The following is a 13,704-nucleotide window of genomic DNA, read 5'->3' on the forward strand; positions in this document are numbered from 1 at the left end:
CGGTCTGGTGGTAGCTTCTCACATCGCAATACATGCTGCTCCACATGAGCCTGACCTTGACAGAGGGGGGGGGCCTTCCCGGGGTGATGCCATCAGAAAGGGGGAAGACAAAAAGCCCCCCGATATGCAAGAAGCAGCCTTGTATTTCTCTGTACCCAAACTGGCAGTTTAATAATTGGGATTGCTATATATATATATATATATATATATATATATATATATATATATATATACACAGCCTTTGTGTCAAAAATGTCAATACTTAAAAGTGGTACCTGTGCCTTGCTGCAACCAGAACACACTAACTGAATTAAGCACATTGTTGTTGACAAAACCTGCGTTCCTTTATTATACCTAAATGCAGAATCACATCATTATGGGATCCATATATTTCTGATTTCTGATGACTGGGATTAGGATTACCGGTATGAAAGTCAAAGTCAATGTCAATGTCAACTGCATTAATGTACCGGCTTTCCACCAGCTCACAAGGGGCTCTATGCAAAGGAAGAAGATTGAAAACTTACCTTTTTGACTTCTTTACTTGATCTGAATGTCTGTGGAACAAAGGAGTCACTTTCAATTGCTTCAATTTCTTTTACTCGTTTCACTTGCTCTACGAGGCTGGTTTGCTCTATAGAAGAGGGTATAATGTCAGTATAGTTTAGCATAAGCTTAAGATCAGCACCGTGCAATATCCTTCTAAAGTATTTCCTCTGCTCGAAAAATGGAAAACTGTAAGGTAAGTGATGGCTCTGCCAAGGAGAAATTATTCTTATTTTGTTCAGGAAAAAAAAGGTTAGGAAGGATAAAGAAGATTCTAGACAATGGAATTGAAACATTTGCCATTTACGCCAGTTACAAACAGGATAGCACTGCTGACAAAGCATCTGTTAATCGTGAGTTTGATTCCTGTTGCAATGAATACCCCCTGCCCCATAGTTCAATATAATGCCAAAAAGAAGGGACTTGGCCTTTTGTTTCTTGACTCAATAAAAAGTCCCCTAGCATCTGACCACGGTTTGAGCCTCTCAATGGGGTTCTACCTACCACACTGAGAATCACCCCAGAGCCCATTGTATCCCTAAAGTAGCTCTCTGTATGCTTATTGCATTCATGTAAACCATTTTAATATCCCAGCACTGCTTTATGTGACATTTTAAAAAGTTTTTTCAATCTTTTAACAATTGAAAAAGTTGAAGAATGTGCTAGAGTTAGAAAAATTTCATTTTACAGGCTTGCTTGTTTCCTTTTGAGCTTCACTGTAATAAATATGAATGCTGCATTTCCCCCCCACTTCTGTTGGAGACAAAATTAGTAAGATCGGGCATATATATATACTGACAACAAAAAGATCCATCAGAAATATAAGTACTTTGATTCACAGTAGGAAACCAAATAGAACTCAATCCATGATAGAAAAGTTATTCAGATAACATAGGTATTCAGCACACACGAAGGAACACAATAGTCTGTGATATTTGAGGGATTGAGAAAGGTCTCTGGACAATCTGGAGCTCTGTCTGGGACTAGATATATTTTTGGCACCCTTCCCTTTAAAATGTCAGCACCGTTATCGTGCTAAGCACATCAACTCTTATCCAGAAGAGAATTCCAGTATTTATGTGGACAAACAATACATACTGTACAAGTTTTATTATACGTAAAAGCTTTGCTTGATCAGAGGCAGGCAGAACAGAACCTTGCACACTATATAATTTAGAGCTGCTCAATGTCAGTCAAACAGCCAAGGAAATTTAAAAGAAATTAATGCTGCCATACATAAGCGACGGAAAGAAATTTAGCTCTGTTAATCTACACTTTCAAACAACTGGACTGTAGTGGACACAGAAGACTAAGTCAAACGGCTCACTATTTTCTTATGCGTCCACTGAATACAGCCACCGCCACTGGTATAATGCCAACTTATTTAGGATTAAGTTTCTACAACAGCTGTCCTTCAGGTCACATGTTGTCCTTTCTCTCCCACTGATGAACTAGTATAGGACCAGGGAGACATCCTTGCCAGTCACTCCTATGATGGAAATGGTATCAAGATTTTATAATCATGCATAATCAAAAAGCCGGATACTGTCATGACAAGCTGCCCTCGATGCTCAGGTATCCGTGTCTGCTTCACTTATGGTTTCCCAACACCGATGACAGATATCTGTGTAAGAAAAAGTATATGCACTATATATAAATATATTGTCACAACTGACAAACATGTACCTGGGTGTTTTTGTAGTTTAAACATTCAATGGGAAAACCATCAGTAGACATAGGTTTGACCTTTGGCACTGACGAGTGCTGTAATGTGAATGACAGTCACAACGTGGGGAACATGGTCCCCAAGAGAAACAAAATCACAGAATGTTTTCCAGATTTACTTCAGTGACATTAACTGGATAAAAATGGACTGGAAGGAAGCTGTATCCATTAGTCTACAATATTGTTGACAAACACATTATTGGTATATAAAATGACTTCCATATAGTGTTTGTCAGATGTCAGTAGAAAGGATATATATTTCATAGTAAAATCAAAAATAATGGAGTCAGAAAGCTAAGAGGGTAGAGTCAAAGAAAATCAATACTAACTCATTGGACAGCAAGTCCTTTCACTCTGGTCAGACTGAAAATACAGAACTATTTGTATCAGTGACTGTTGATGCCATTTTTCATACATAAATCATTCCTTCTATAAGAATTACAATTAAGCTTGCTCCTAGTAGCTGTGTTCTTTTTATCTTATTACTAAAGCGGGTGGGAAAACTTGGAGAAATAAGCATACATGGGAAACTATCAATGCACTTGTCAAGACCTTTTTGTGATAACCTTCAGTTTTAATGTGTCTGCTCATAGAGGCTTACGTCTGTAAGTCAACACAATCATATGGCAGCAGTAACCTTCTGAAAACAGCAGGTGGCATTGTATTACCAGTTAAACCACAATGCACAACAGAAGGGCTTCAGAGGCCTTGCCTTAAGTATCCAGAATTCATCTTACTTCAAAAAGCCAAACATCTTTCAAGACCGTGAGTCCTTTTGTTGTGACTTACTTAAGAATATTTGTATTAATGATTTCTTTTTTGTGTGTAAACCCGGCTTTCGTAAGTACCTTTAACGTTATGTACTGTTCCTATTTTTAAAGGGGGCAGCTTTTTCAGTGGCTAACAGGGAATTGTTGTTTAGTCGTTTAGTTGTGTCCATGGACCAGAGCACACCAGGCACTCCTGTCTTCCACTGCCTCCCGCAGTTTGGTCAAACTCATGTTAGTAGCTTCAAGAACACTGTCCAACCATCTCCTCCTCTGTCATCCCCTTCTCCTTGTGCCCTCAATCTTTCCCAACATCAGGGTCTTTTCCAGGGAGTCTTCTCTTCTCATGAGGTGGCCAAAGTATTGTAGCCTCAGCTTCACGACCAGTCCTTCCAGTGAGCACTCAGGGCTGATTTCCTTCAGAATGGATAGGTTTGATCTTCTTGCAGTCCATGGGACTCTCAAGAGTCTCCTCCAGCACCATAATTCAAAAGCATCAATTCTTCGGCGATCAGCCTTCTTTATGGTCCAGCTCTCACTTCCATACATCACTACTGGGAAAACCATAGCTTCAACTATACAGACCTATATGGCTAACAGGGTATGGCATGTAGCAATTACAGTTCGCAAACATAATTAGGAGCTCCAGCACAGCCAGAGAGAAGTAAAAAGGGGCAAATATTTCTTTTAAAAACAAAATCTATATAACAATATAAAATGACAGAAAACTAGTATCTTGTGAACCACTCTTTTTAAATGTTACAACCAAAACAATGGCATGCCAAAATAGGCTTATCAGACAATTTTCTAATAACAGAACTCGGCCCAAGGAAAAACAAAAAGAATCCTTTAAGATTAGCAAATTTTTTACAGCATAAGATGTTGGGGTCTTCTGATATAGCTGTTACAGTGTCTTAAAGGACACTACAAGAAGAAACCACTAAATTACAATGTTTCAAGCGGTTCAATTCTGTCACCTGTGGCTTGAATTGGGCTAATGGGCTTTTATTACATTACATGTGTTAATTAGCTTACCAATGTCAGGATGTTTGTGTTATTGTTGACACTGCTTTGTGAATGGTCACTGTTAATAATAATGTAATTGTCGCTGCCTGTGCTTTCTGAGTCTCGTTTCCCTCTGGCCTCACTGTTTACAATCCCTTCCAACCATTTGTGTACTTGTATGTATGTCACCAATTTGTTAGGTCTTTTTAAGAGGCCAATGGACTCCGTTGCCTTTGTTGCAACACACTCACCCTTCTGAAAATTGTCAAGGAAAAGTGGCTTTAAAACACTTACTGGTAAGCATCAAAATAAGTTCAACATATACAGTATCCTTACACAGCCATAAAGCTCTCTGGGTGACCTTGGGCCTGTCAAGGCCACTAAGCATAATCTACCTCGCAGGGTTTTGTGGGGGTTAAATGACCATGTGTGCCACCGTAAGCTCCTTGGAGAAAAAGAGTGGTATATAAATGCAGTTAATATACAGAGAATGTGTATGGCGATTTCTCATCCTCTTGATTCAAATGGTGCAGCTGAAATAACATGAGAAATCACTGACACAACAGAAATGATATCAGAGTGAAACTTATTCTTAGGTACCATTGCATTGGCAGGGCAATCTGTGACATACACTGAAGGAACTGGTGTGGTCCCTAAGCATCAACTGGGCTTTGGAGTGGATTTGGATTTCTGCTCCCATTGCTATCATCTCCCCTGCTTAAAGTCCTACCACACATTACTTGTTTCAGTAGGCAAATAACCCTTCCCTTCTTTCTCCAGCCCATCCCTTGTCTAAGGCTGCAATTGGAAAAGAACAGAGGGAAGGGAAAAAGTCATGAGCACATTTACGCAAAAATGGAAGGGGTTTGCTTCACTTTCCTTGAAGGCCCAGGAACTGGGCTCATAAATTCTAGTTTCCTATTCCCGTTTTGTGCTTGAATGCTTTTATAATTCATGTGCTGACTATGCATTAATATCTAAACTTACAGTATATGAAAAGAAAATTAAGCACTTGATCTCTAAAACCAAATGACCAAGTCACACAATAGTTTATATGAGAATAATTGCGAGGGGGGAGCTGAATTTTTCAGCACTTTGAAAATCACAGGTTGCAGTGCCATTTTGTTCTTGCCAGCTCCAGAATGTGGTTAGATCCATTACAAATCTCGGTGCAAGATAGTTTAAAGTCACTGTATCTCTCAAACTTCAGCTAAATAAGCTTTCGTTTCATCTCCCCGCTGAAAGTTGACAGGATCATTGGGGAAGGGGATTGAATGTGCAGGCAACACGGATCCCAAAGGGTATTGGGAGGGGAAACTGCCAGGAGAGGAAGGCGTGGGGAAGAGTGGGGAAAGGAAGAAGATAAATGTCACAGGTCATGGAAGCTTCTCACGTGGCCACATTCTTACTCTCTAGGTACTTACTCCCCACGGCAATAAATATCTGAGGAAGCAGGGCATTTTCAGTGGCAGCCCCAGTTCTATAAAACACTGTCCCAACACATATTGGTACCATACATTTTAACCTTGGGTTAGCAACTTTTTTAAAATTGAAAAAGGGCCATATTTTATAACTGAGCAACAATAGAAGGGCCAGCAAGAGTGGTCCTGGATAAGTCAGGACTTGGGCAAATGGACCACTTAAGTCTCCTTTTCAGTGTGAGCAGCAAGATGAGCTTTGAGCCAGCAACTCTTCCTTTACTCACCTCGGTTGCTCACCACCTTCTCTCATGCTTTAGGTCTGGAGCTAGCACAGCTAAAGTGCATAAGATTGTGGCGGTGTCTCAGCCCAAGCCTTTCTTGCTCTCTGTTGCTGTTTTTTTAGCTTAAAAAAGATTTCTTCCTCGTGTAAGTCACATACATAGGTCAAATGACACATTAGGTTTTATCCAGCATTAGTCATACTCAGAGTAGATCTATTAAAGTAAATTGGCCTGACAGGTCCTTTAATTTCAGTGGGTTTACTCTGAGTAGAACTTAATTGGATACAATCCCATTCTCGTATTGGGCAAATGTACTTTCATTTAGCAAAATGATTAAGATGTTACACCAATGTTAACTCAGTGTTTTCCAGACACCTAACGTGTATATAAAAAAAGACATATAATTATAAAGAAAGGTATAAGAATTCATAGGATAAAATGGTACAGAACATCAATAATATCCTGAAGGATGCTGGATGTCTGCTGCATTTTCACAGAGAGAGAAAAAGAGAGAGGCTGAATAAAGTTTCATCTTGCAGCACATGAGCAAGCCAGACTGCAGCCTCTGCTGTTGCTGCTAGCTGTCCATTTTAATTCTTGAATTATTATTGACTCTAATTAAAATTCTATAGATGGAAGAGCAGTAGGTTTCTCAGGAACTTGCCAGCGAATGTTGTCTGCCAGCCATCTCCAAACACCCCATAACCACACACAACCAGCCTGTCAGGAGAGCTAATGCAGACATTCTGGGGCACACCACATTTGTCACTGTGGCTAATATCAGAGATACTCAGCTCTTTTTTTCTCAGCACACAAAAGCACGATATGTAATTCAATGCTCAATTTACCCTTGTCTCGTAGGAGATTTCCCCCCGCTAATTGATAGAAATTAAGCCATTAATCAAGCCACTAGCCATCATTCAAACCAGAGAAGATGAATACAAACTTTCATCATAACCACCTTCCCCATTTTAGTGTTCATTAGCATTAATTTTTAATGCAATTATGCTATTCTTTTACACTGAGCTCATAAATTACTGCTCTTTTGTTGCTGCTTGGCCTTGTAAAATCCAAGGTAATGCTTTGTGCTCTGATCTTAAAGGCAATTACTAGCTTCTTCTATCTTTTATATATCCATAGTTAAAAAAAACAAAACCACAACAACCCAAAAAACTTTATATAGTACATATATAACACATCTAAAGTATGTGGCTTATTACCAATATATAGCAGACGCATTGTAGTTAGACATGTAGGTAGACAGAAAGAGAATACAAGCACACAGAGAAAATCACTAAAAGGGTCACACACACACACACACACACACACACACGTAGGCCACATAGCTCAGTAAGAAACTATTCAGTTAGAAGCAGCTGTGGCTCCCAGTGGCTCTCATTCAGTTCAGTTGCACATATTTTTATTCTCTCCCCTCCTCATATAGGTGAATAACTGGAATCAGTGCCATTCCCTCCTCCAGGGAAATTTAAAACTCTGACGTTGGGCACATGGCTGGGATGAAGGCAAAATCAGACCACCCCCACCCCAACCAACACTGACGTACAGTGAGATGGGGTCCTTAGGAAGCACATAGTGATGTACTGCCTATCCCTAGTGAAAACCCTACAATAAATGGACCTTCAGTGTCAGCCCCACCTGTGAAAAAAGCACGGGCATTTTGTTAACATTAAATAAGCACGACTGCGAAAAGCACCCTGCTTATAATCAAAGATGTGGAATGCTAATATTAAACAGATAAATTAAGCAACAAGCCTTGGGAGGCTTTCAGTTATAATTTATCCTAATTGGAAAAACAGCAACTGCGCAGACACACTTTTTCCACGTCGCTCATTTGCTACACATGTGCCACAAGATCAAATGAAACTTTCAGAAGACATGAGCATATATATCCCAGAAGAACACAAATTGCCATGTGGCAACATGTGGTACAAGAACATGGTTTTACTTTAATTCAAGTAATGATCCATCACGAGGAACCACACAGAAGTTTGTTATACATCCAGCTGTACCGTAAAAATATATAACTGCAACTGCTGGCAAATAAAAGAAATGCAGATTTACAGGAAACTACTATACTCTGTGCCATGACCCCAAAGTAGCTCAAGGAATCCATGATCTCCCTACACTATTGATAGTTTACAGCTGGATTCCCAGCAGAGATAACAAAATCGGTGTGGGTTACAAAATACTTTGACTCTTCTGATAGGTGAAATGTTCTTGCTTTGGTTTCTTGTGCAGTTTTTGCTATGTATGATAGATTCATGTTTACCGATTCTTAAAAACATGTTTTGGCGGTTTGTGTTTGTTTCAGTACTAGAACAAATCCATCTTGAAAAATTAGGGAAATCTCATTATCTGCCTAAGGGGTCACTCGTATCTACAGCCTTAAGTCTCTGAAGAAAAGCTTAGGATACAGTTAACATGGAGATTCAAATGCTTGCTTCGTGCTACTAGTTCTCTTCACTGTTATTTGTAAAATTCCCTTTCTCAAAGAAATCACCATTAAGAATCACTTGGAGTCAATCTGATCTTGTTCATACAGATGAACAAATTGACAAGTAGTAGTAGTAGTAGTAGTAGTAGTTGTTGTTGTTGTATAACCCACCCATCCGACTGGGTTACCCCAGCCACTAAGAGCAACTTCCAACATATATAAAAACATAAAAATAGTTGTTGGTTTTTTTTTAAAAAAAGAAAATCAGACAAACAACAGTTGGCTCATTTCCCAGTGGCTGCTGTTTATTTCATAGCAGGTAAGGTCCCCTGGATGGTTAAGTCCGGTCAAAGGCGACTAGGGGTTGCGGCGCTCATCTCACTTTTCAGGCAGAGGGAGCCAGTGTTTGTCCGCAGACAGCTTCCTGGGTCATGCGGCCAGCATGACTAAACTGCTTCTGGAGCAACGGGACAGTGTGATGGAAACCAGAGCGCGTGGAAACACTGTTTACCTTCCTGATGCAGCGGTACCTATTTATCTACTTGCACTAGTATGCTTTTGAACTGCTAGGTTGGGTAGCAATTTCCCAGGGGCTACTGTTTATTTCATAGCATTCCATACTAGAATAGACACTGCAATACTGAGAGGTTGGGATAATATTTTATATGTGTAATGTTAATTTTTTAAATTTTAAATAAAGCAAACATTAAACAAACAGATGCTCCGGCAAGGGAATCATAGTTCATTGCACACAGAAGGTCCCATCTTTAATCTCTGCCCTCTCCAGTATGATACCAAGTGACTGGAAAGGATTCTGCTTGGAACCCTGGACAGCTAAAGCTGGTTGGTGGAAGGAAGGAAGGAAGGAAGGAAGGAAGGAAGGAAGGAAGGAAGGAAGGAAGGAAGGAAGGAAGGAAGGATTCTTCCATTTTTATGGGTGGGGTTAATGTGCTTAATGCTTTCATTGCCCTACAGCAGCTATGTTCTCTTAAATGCAAGCGCTCCGTTTGGGAGCTTTCCTTTTGTTGTGCCTCATTCAACCACGGAGAAGTTATACTACAATCAAGTGTTACATAATTTTTTTTGTTAAAATTTTTGATGTTAGCCTGTATCCATTGCATGTGTGCTGAACCACCAGGGACCAGTTTGACTCAAATTTGGGGGCATTTGCCTCTAACTGTGCTAGACATTCGGGTAGTAAAAAAGTGTTTAGCATTTAATATTCTGCTGTGAATCGTTTTACTTGAGTTCAATACTGTATTATTATATTGTTGTAGCCCGTCTTGGAGCTTTATGGTGAAGGGCGGGTAAGAAAGCCTATAAATACAATGACATTTGAAATTACCCCAAGATTGATATGACACAGGGAAGTAATCAAAACTTGATCTAGCAGGACAATTTGTTTACAGAATATACTTAATCCATCATTTGATATTCTGATTAAAAATGATTGACACTAGGCAAACAACAATTTGTACTTAATGGATTACAGACTTGTTAACAAATACTCAAACATAATTTTGTGTTTGGCATTACATCCCACCACTTGTGTACCAGATGCCAGTGACCTCAAAAACCTTACAAAAGGCAGCAATTGTGAAGTTTGCAGATGTCATAAAATATCCGAAAGTAAGAATCAGATATACATGGTAGATGGTTATAACAGGAGAAATCAGGACAATTGTTAAGTTTCTCCTCTGCTAATGCAAATAATCTTAATGAGCATTTCCTCTTACCTCCATGCAGTATCCCATGTGCTACAAAAACAGAGCTGTTCACTCTTGGCTTCAGCCCATCCTGCCTATCTTAAATTAGAAATTATATTGGTAAGAAACCTTGAAAGCCCTGGCAAAAGGTGTAACAGCAAATAAACATTAGCTTCAGATATAAGGAGGAAAGTTTGGCATCAGAAATATCCCCTTGCCATATGGAGAAACATGTTGACTTAAATTTGCTATTCTTGAGTGGGAGATCAGGAAAAAGGAGAAAGAAAAGCCAGAAATGGAAGAACAATGAACCTTGAGATAATTCCTTGTGACATGCGTAACAGCTGCCAAGGAGACAATCGTTTCACCAATCTCATAATATGAAGTCCTCTTAGATCCATCTGTAAAGAAATAGGTTGTTCTAGCAGAACAGAGCTGTATGTAGCTCACAGAAGTACAAAACAGAATGGGTAGATTGTTTACTTATCTTAAATAGTGTTAAATCAGAAGAATTTAAAATTATGAAATGTTTTAACAGCACACACACAAATTATAAGCACTTCATATTTACATTTCACCATAAACTGCTTGCTTAAAATGGCTTACATGATTTTTGAATAATGTTCACACTTAGGATCTGAACAACCCGGAAACGAATTCCAGAAAAAGGTAACAGCCACTCAGAAGACATCTCTACATGCCTCTGTTGTTCCTCAGAGAGGATGCAAAGAAGAGGATAGTATTAGCTGAGTGTAGGGATTGCATTAGAGGTGGTCACCAAGTTATACAGAGCCACATTCAGCAGCTTTTGTTTTAACTTCATCTACTAGGGATGAGAGAAAATTTCAAAGTAGTATTCTAGAACAATCACTACAGTTCTTAAGGCTGGGGTGGGGAACCCTCTCCTCCCCAACAATTAGGGTGTTTCTTTTAAGGCTTCCATAGGTGCCAGTGGAAGCTTTTTAGAAGCACAATTGCTGCATGGGTGCATTTTCATATGAGGGTCTGCAGCTAAAGAACGAAGGGCATGTGCTGCCTCCCACCAGAAAACTGCTGCTCCTTTATCTAGGCAATTAGGCTTGAAAACAGCTTTCCTTTTGGAGCCAATTTGAGGCTTTTTTCAAGCCTAACTGCCAAGCAGGGCCGAGAAGGCAGCTAGGGAGTAAGATATTAACCCTCCCAGCACCGTGGGTTGCAGTCTTCAAGAAGATCACCACCTTAGCAATTTAGCTTGGGGGGAAAGCTCCAATGCTTTCTTCAAGCCTAATTGCTTGGTGGTGGGAAGTGACAATATATTTTTTTTTTGTGTGTGTGTGTGTGTGTGTGTGAGAGAGAGAGAGAGAGAGAGAGAGAGAGAGAGAGAGAGAGAGAGAGAGGGAGGGAGGGAGGGAGGGAGAGGGAGAGGGAGAGGGAGAGGGAGAGAGGGAAATAGGTGTGGGTGTGAATAAATTGCTGTGTGTTATATGCACACAGTGCTGTTTTTCTAGAAAAAGAGGTGCCAGAACTCAACATGAACACCTACCTTGTTCTCTTATAGTGGCAATGGCACCCACCTGAGAGGTGCCAGAACTCAGTTCCAGTGAGCTCCGGCTGAAAAAAAGCCCTGGTCATATGTGAGAACACATATGTGTGGGTTCTGTAAGTGTGTATGAGCAAAGAAGAGGTGTATCCACTTTTTACATTGGCCCCACCCAACACTGGTACACAGATCTCAGAAAGTTAGTTATGAAAGAATATGGTGTTTTCACATAAAAAAGGTTCCCCACCCCTATCTTAAAGGAACATTTTTTTGGGGGAAATGTTCAGTATTAGAATATGATGTGTTTGTGAAACAACTAAGACAGAGAAAAACTTTTTTCTTATACTTACAAAAAAACCTCAAACCATGAAAGGCTTTTCATTCACAGAATGGCTTATTTATAGATCCCAGAGTGATTCATTAGCTCGACAAATGTGGACTATGAGAACTACAGCAGAACTGTAACCTGGTTTTTAAAAGTGCAGCTTTTCAAAGATTTTGATTCTCATCTCAGGGAATCCACTACGAACAATGTACAATTTTTTTTAAATGAGCCCTTCTTATTTTGTATGTCACAAAGCATTAATTGACCACAACTGATAAATATTTGGTGAACTTTTGATGATTTGATTTTTTCCCCATCAGTGCCTGCAAAACTGATAATTACATCTGAAACTTTTCATTCGGCAATCTTTGTTCTTTCTACAATCTAAGGGCAAGATCAACCTTTGCCCCACATACATGGAGGGCAGGCATAGCATGTGTAAAGACTGTGGGCAAGACCCAAGGCAATTTTTAAATATTGTATAGCACAAAGCACATGTATAGGGGATTTAAAAATAGCAAATTACAGTGACAACCACCACCAGAAAACCTGCTTTGGAATGTTTCCAGTAAGTGCACCCTGACCTTTCAATATTGCTGCGCAGGTACTAAACTGAAGGAGGTCAAGGATTAAACATTTGTGTACTGTATAAAGCTGGCCAAATACATAGTAGCCTGTATGTTTCATACTGCATAATTCCAAGCAAACTAGAACAATCCATGGATATATCTATCAAAGCAAAGAGATAATGTCTTGACAGAATGTGTGCTGACAACCTGAACAATCAACATGCTTTGGCCCTAAAAATAGTGGGGTGGCTAGATGCATGTATAGGATGGGCATATAGACCTTCCTCCATTGTGCTACTAATGATTAGCATGCTGAGAGCCAACCACAAAGAGAGAGGGTGGATGGATTGTGTACCATGTTGGGTGTGTCTGTGTGTGATTGTGTTTGTCTGAATTAGCAAATGGGCTATATATGGCTCCATAATAGTTAGTTGAGCATGGCACTGATCATCCTGTGTTTGGAAGAAACAAAATAATTCCTTCCAGTAGCACCTTAGAGATCAACTAAGTTGGTATGAGCTTTCGTGTGCATGCACACTTCTTCAATTTGCACACTTTGGAAGGTTTGCTGTGTTCCCTCAACTACCATCGGTGCCTAAATTTGGAGCAAGCAGCTTCACTTGTTGGTCTGCTTCACACACTGATCAATCTACCACCTTTATATTAGCTTTTTAATGTTAAAATTGTCATTTCCCCACTAGTTTTGAGCACATATTAGAACGACAAGCTTGATGTTATTCCTCTCCTTTAAATACACTACAGGGTGTTGCACTCACATAATGTATTGGTGTATTTAAAGGAAACTGTTTCTGGCAGTGATCAGGTAATAGTTTTTGACTGGATTGATTATTCACTGACAGTACTCAACTTAGCCTTGCAAATGCATCAACTATGTAATAAGGAACTATTAAGACCATTGATTTTCTGATTTCAATTGATAGCTAACAGGCCAAAGCTACACATCAATATTTGCGTAACTAATACCCAAGAGCTAACAATTTTGACAAATGAAAACCTCAATAGGCCAAACAGTGCAAATAAATGGAAATTTAAGGCCTAACCCTCAGAAATTTAAATGAGGTACTTATATTCATGATACATTTTAGTCTACAGGTATCTCATGCCAACATGAGTTAAGGGAATAGGCACATGGATACATATATTTTTTAATCTAAAAGACAATATATAAAAAATGTAGGGGGGCCTGAGCAGAAGTCCATTTGCTGCTCTTAGCATCCAACCCATAACGTTTGAAGCCTTATGTAGAGATGTGCTGCAGCATTATTAAAAATAATCATCTTCCAGGTAATTATAAAATATTTAAAGCCTTCTCTAAGAACCATGAATTTAAATGAAACCCGTAACTTGCCCAAGGTATTGCTGAC

General features: G+C 39.5%; 1 protein-coding gene across 1 annotated transcript in view; it reads right to left on the reverse strand.

Annotated features, from left to right (window-relative positions):
- Positions 1-13,704, reverse strand: part of RSRC1 (arginine and serine rich coiled-coil 1) — a 160,593-nt gene that overhangs the window by 3,104 nt on the left and 143,785 nt on the right. The window contains exon 8 of the mRNA XM_035133475.2: positions 528-634. Coding sequence (XP_034989366.1) covers positions 528-634 — 107 coding nt within the window. The remainder of the gene's footprint in view (positions 1-527; positions 635-13,704) is intronic.

Source organism: Zootoca vivipara, chromosome 5 (assembly GCF_963506605.1).
Source record: "Zootoca vivipara chromosome 5, rZooViv1.1, whole genome shotgun sequence".
Taxonomy (NCBI): Eukaryota; Metazoa; Chordata; class Lepidosauria; order Squamata; family Lacertidae; genus Zootoca; species Zootoca vivipara.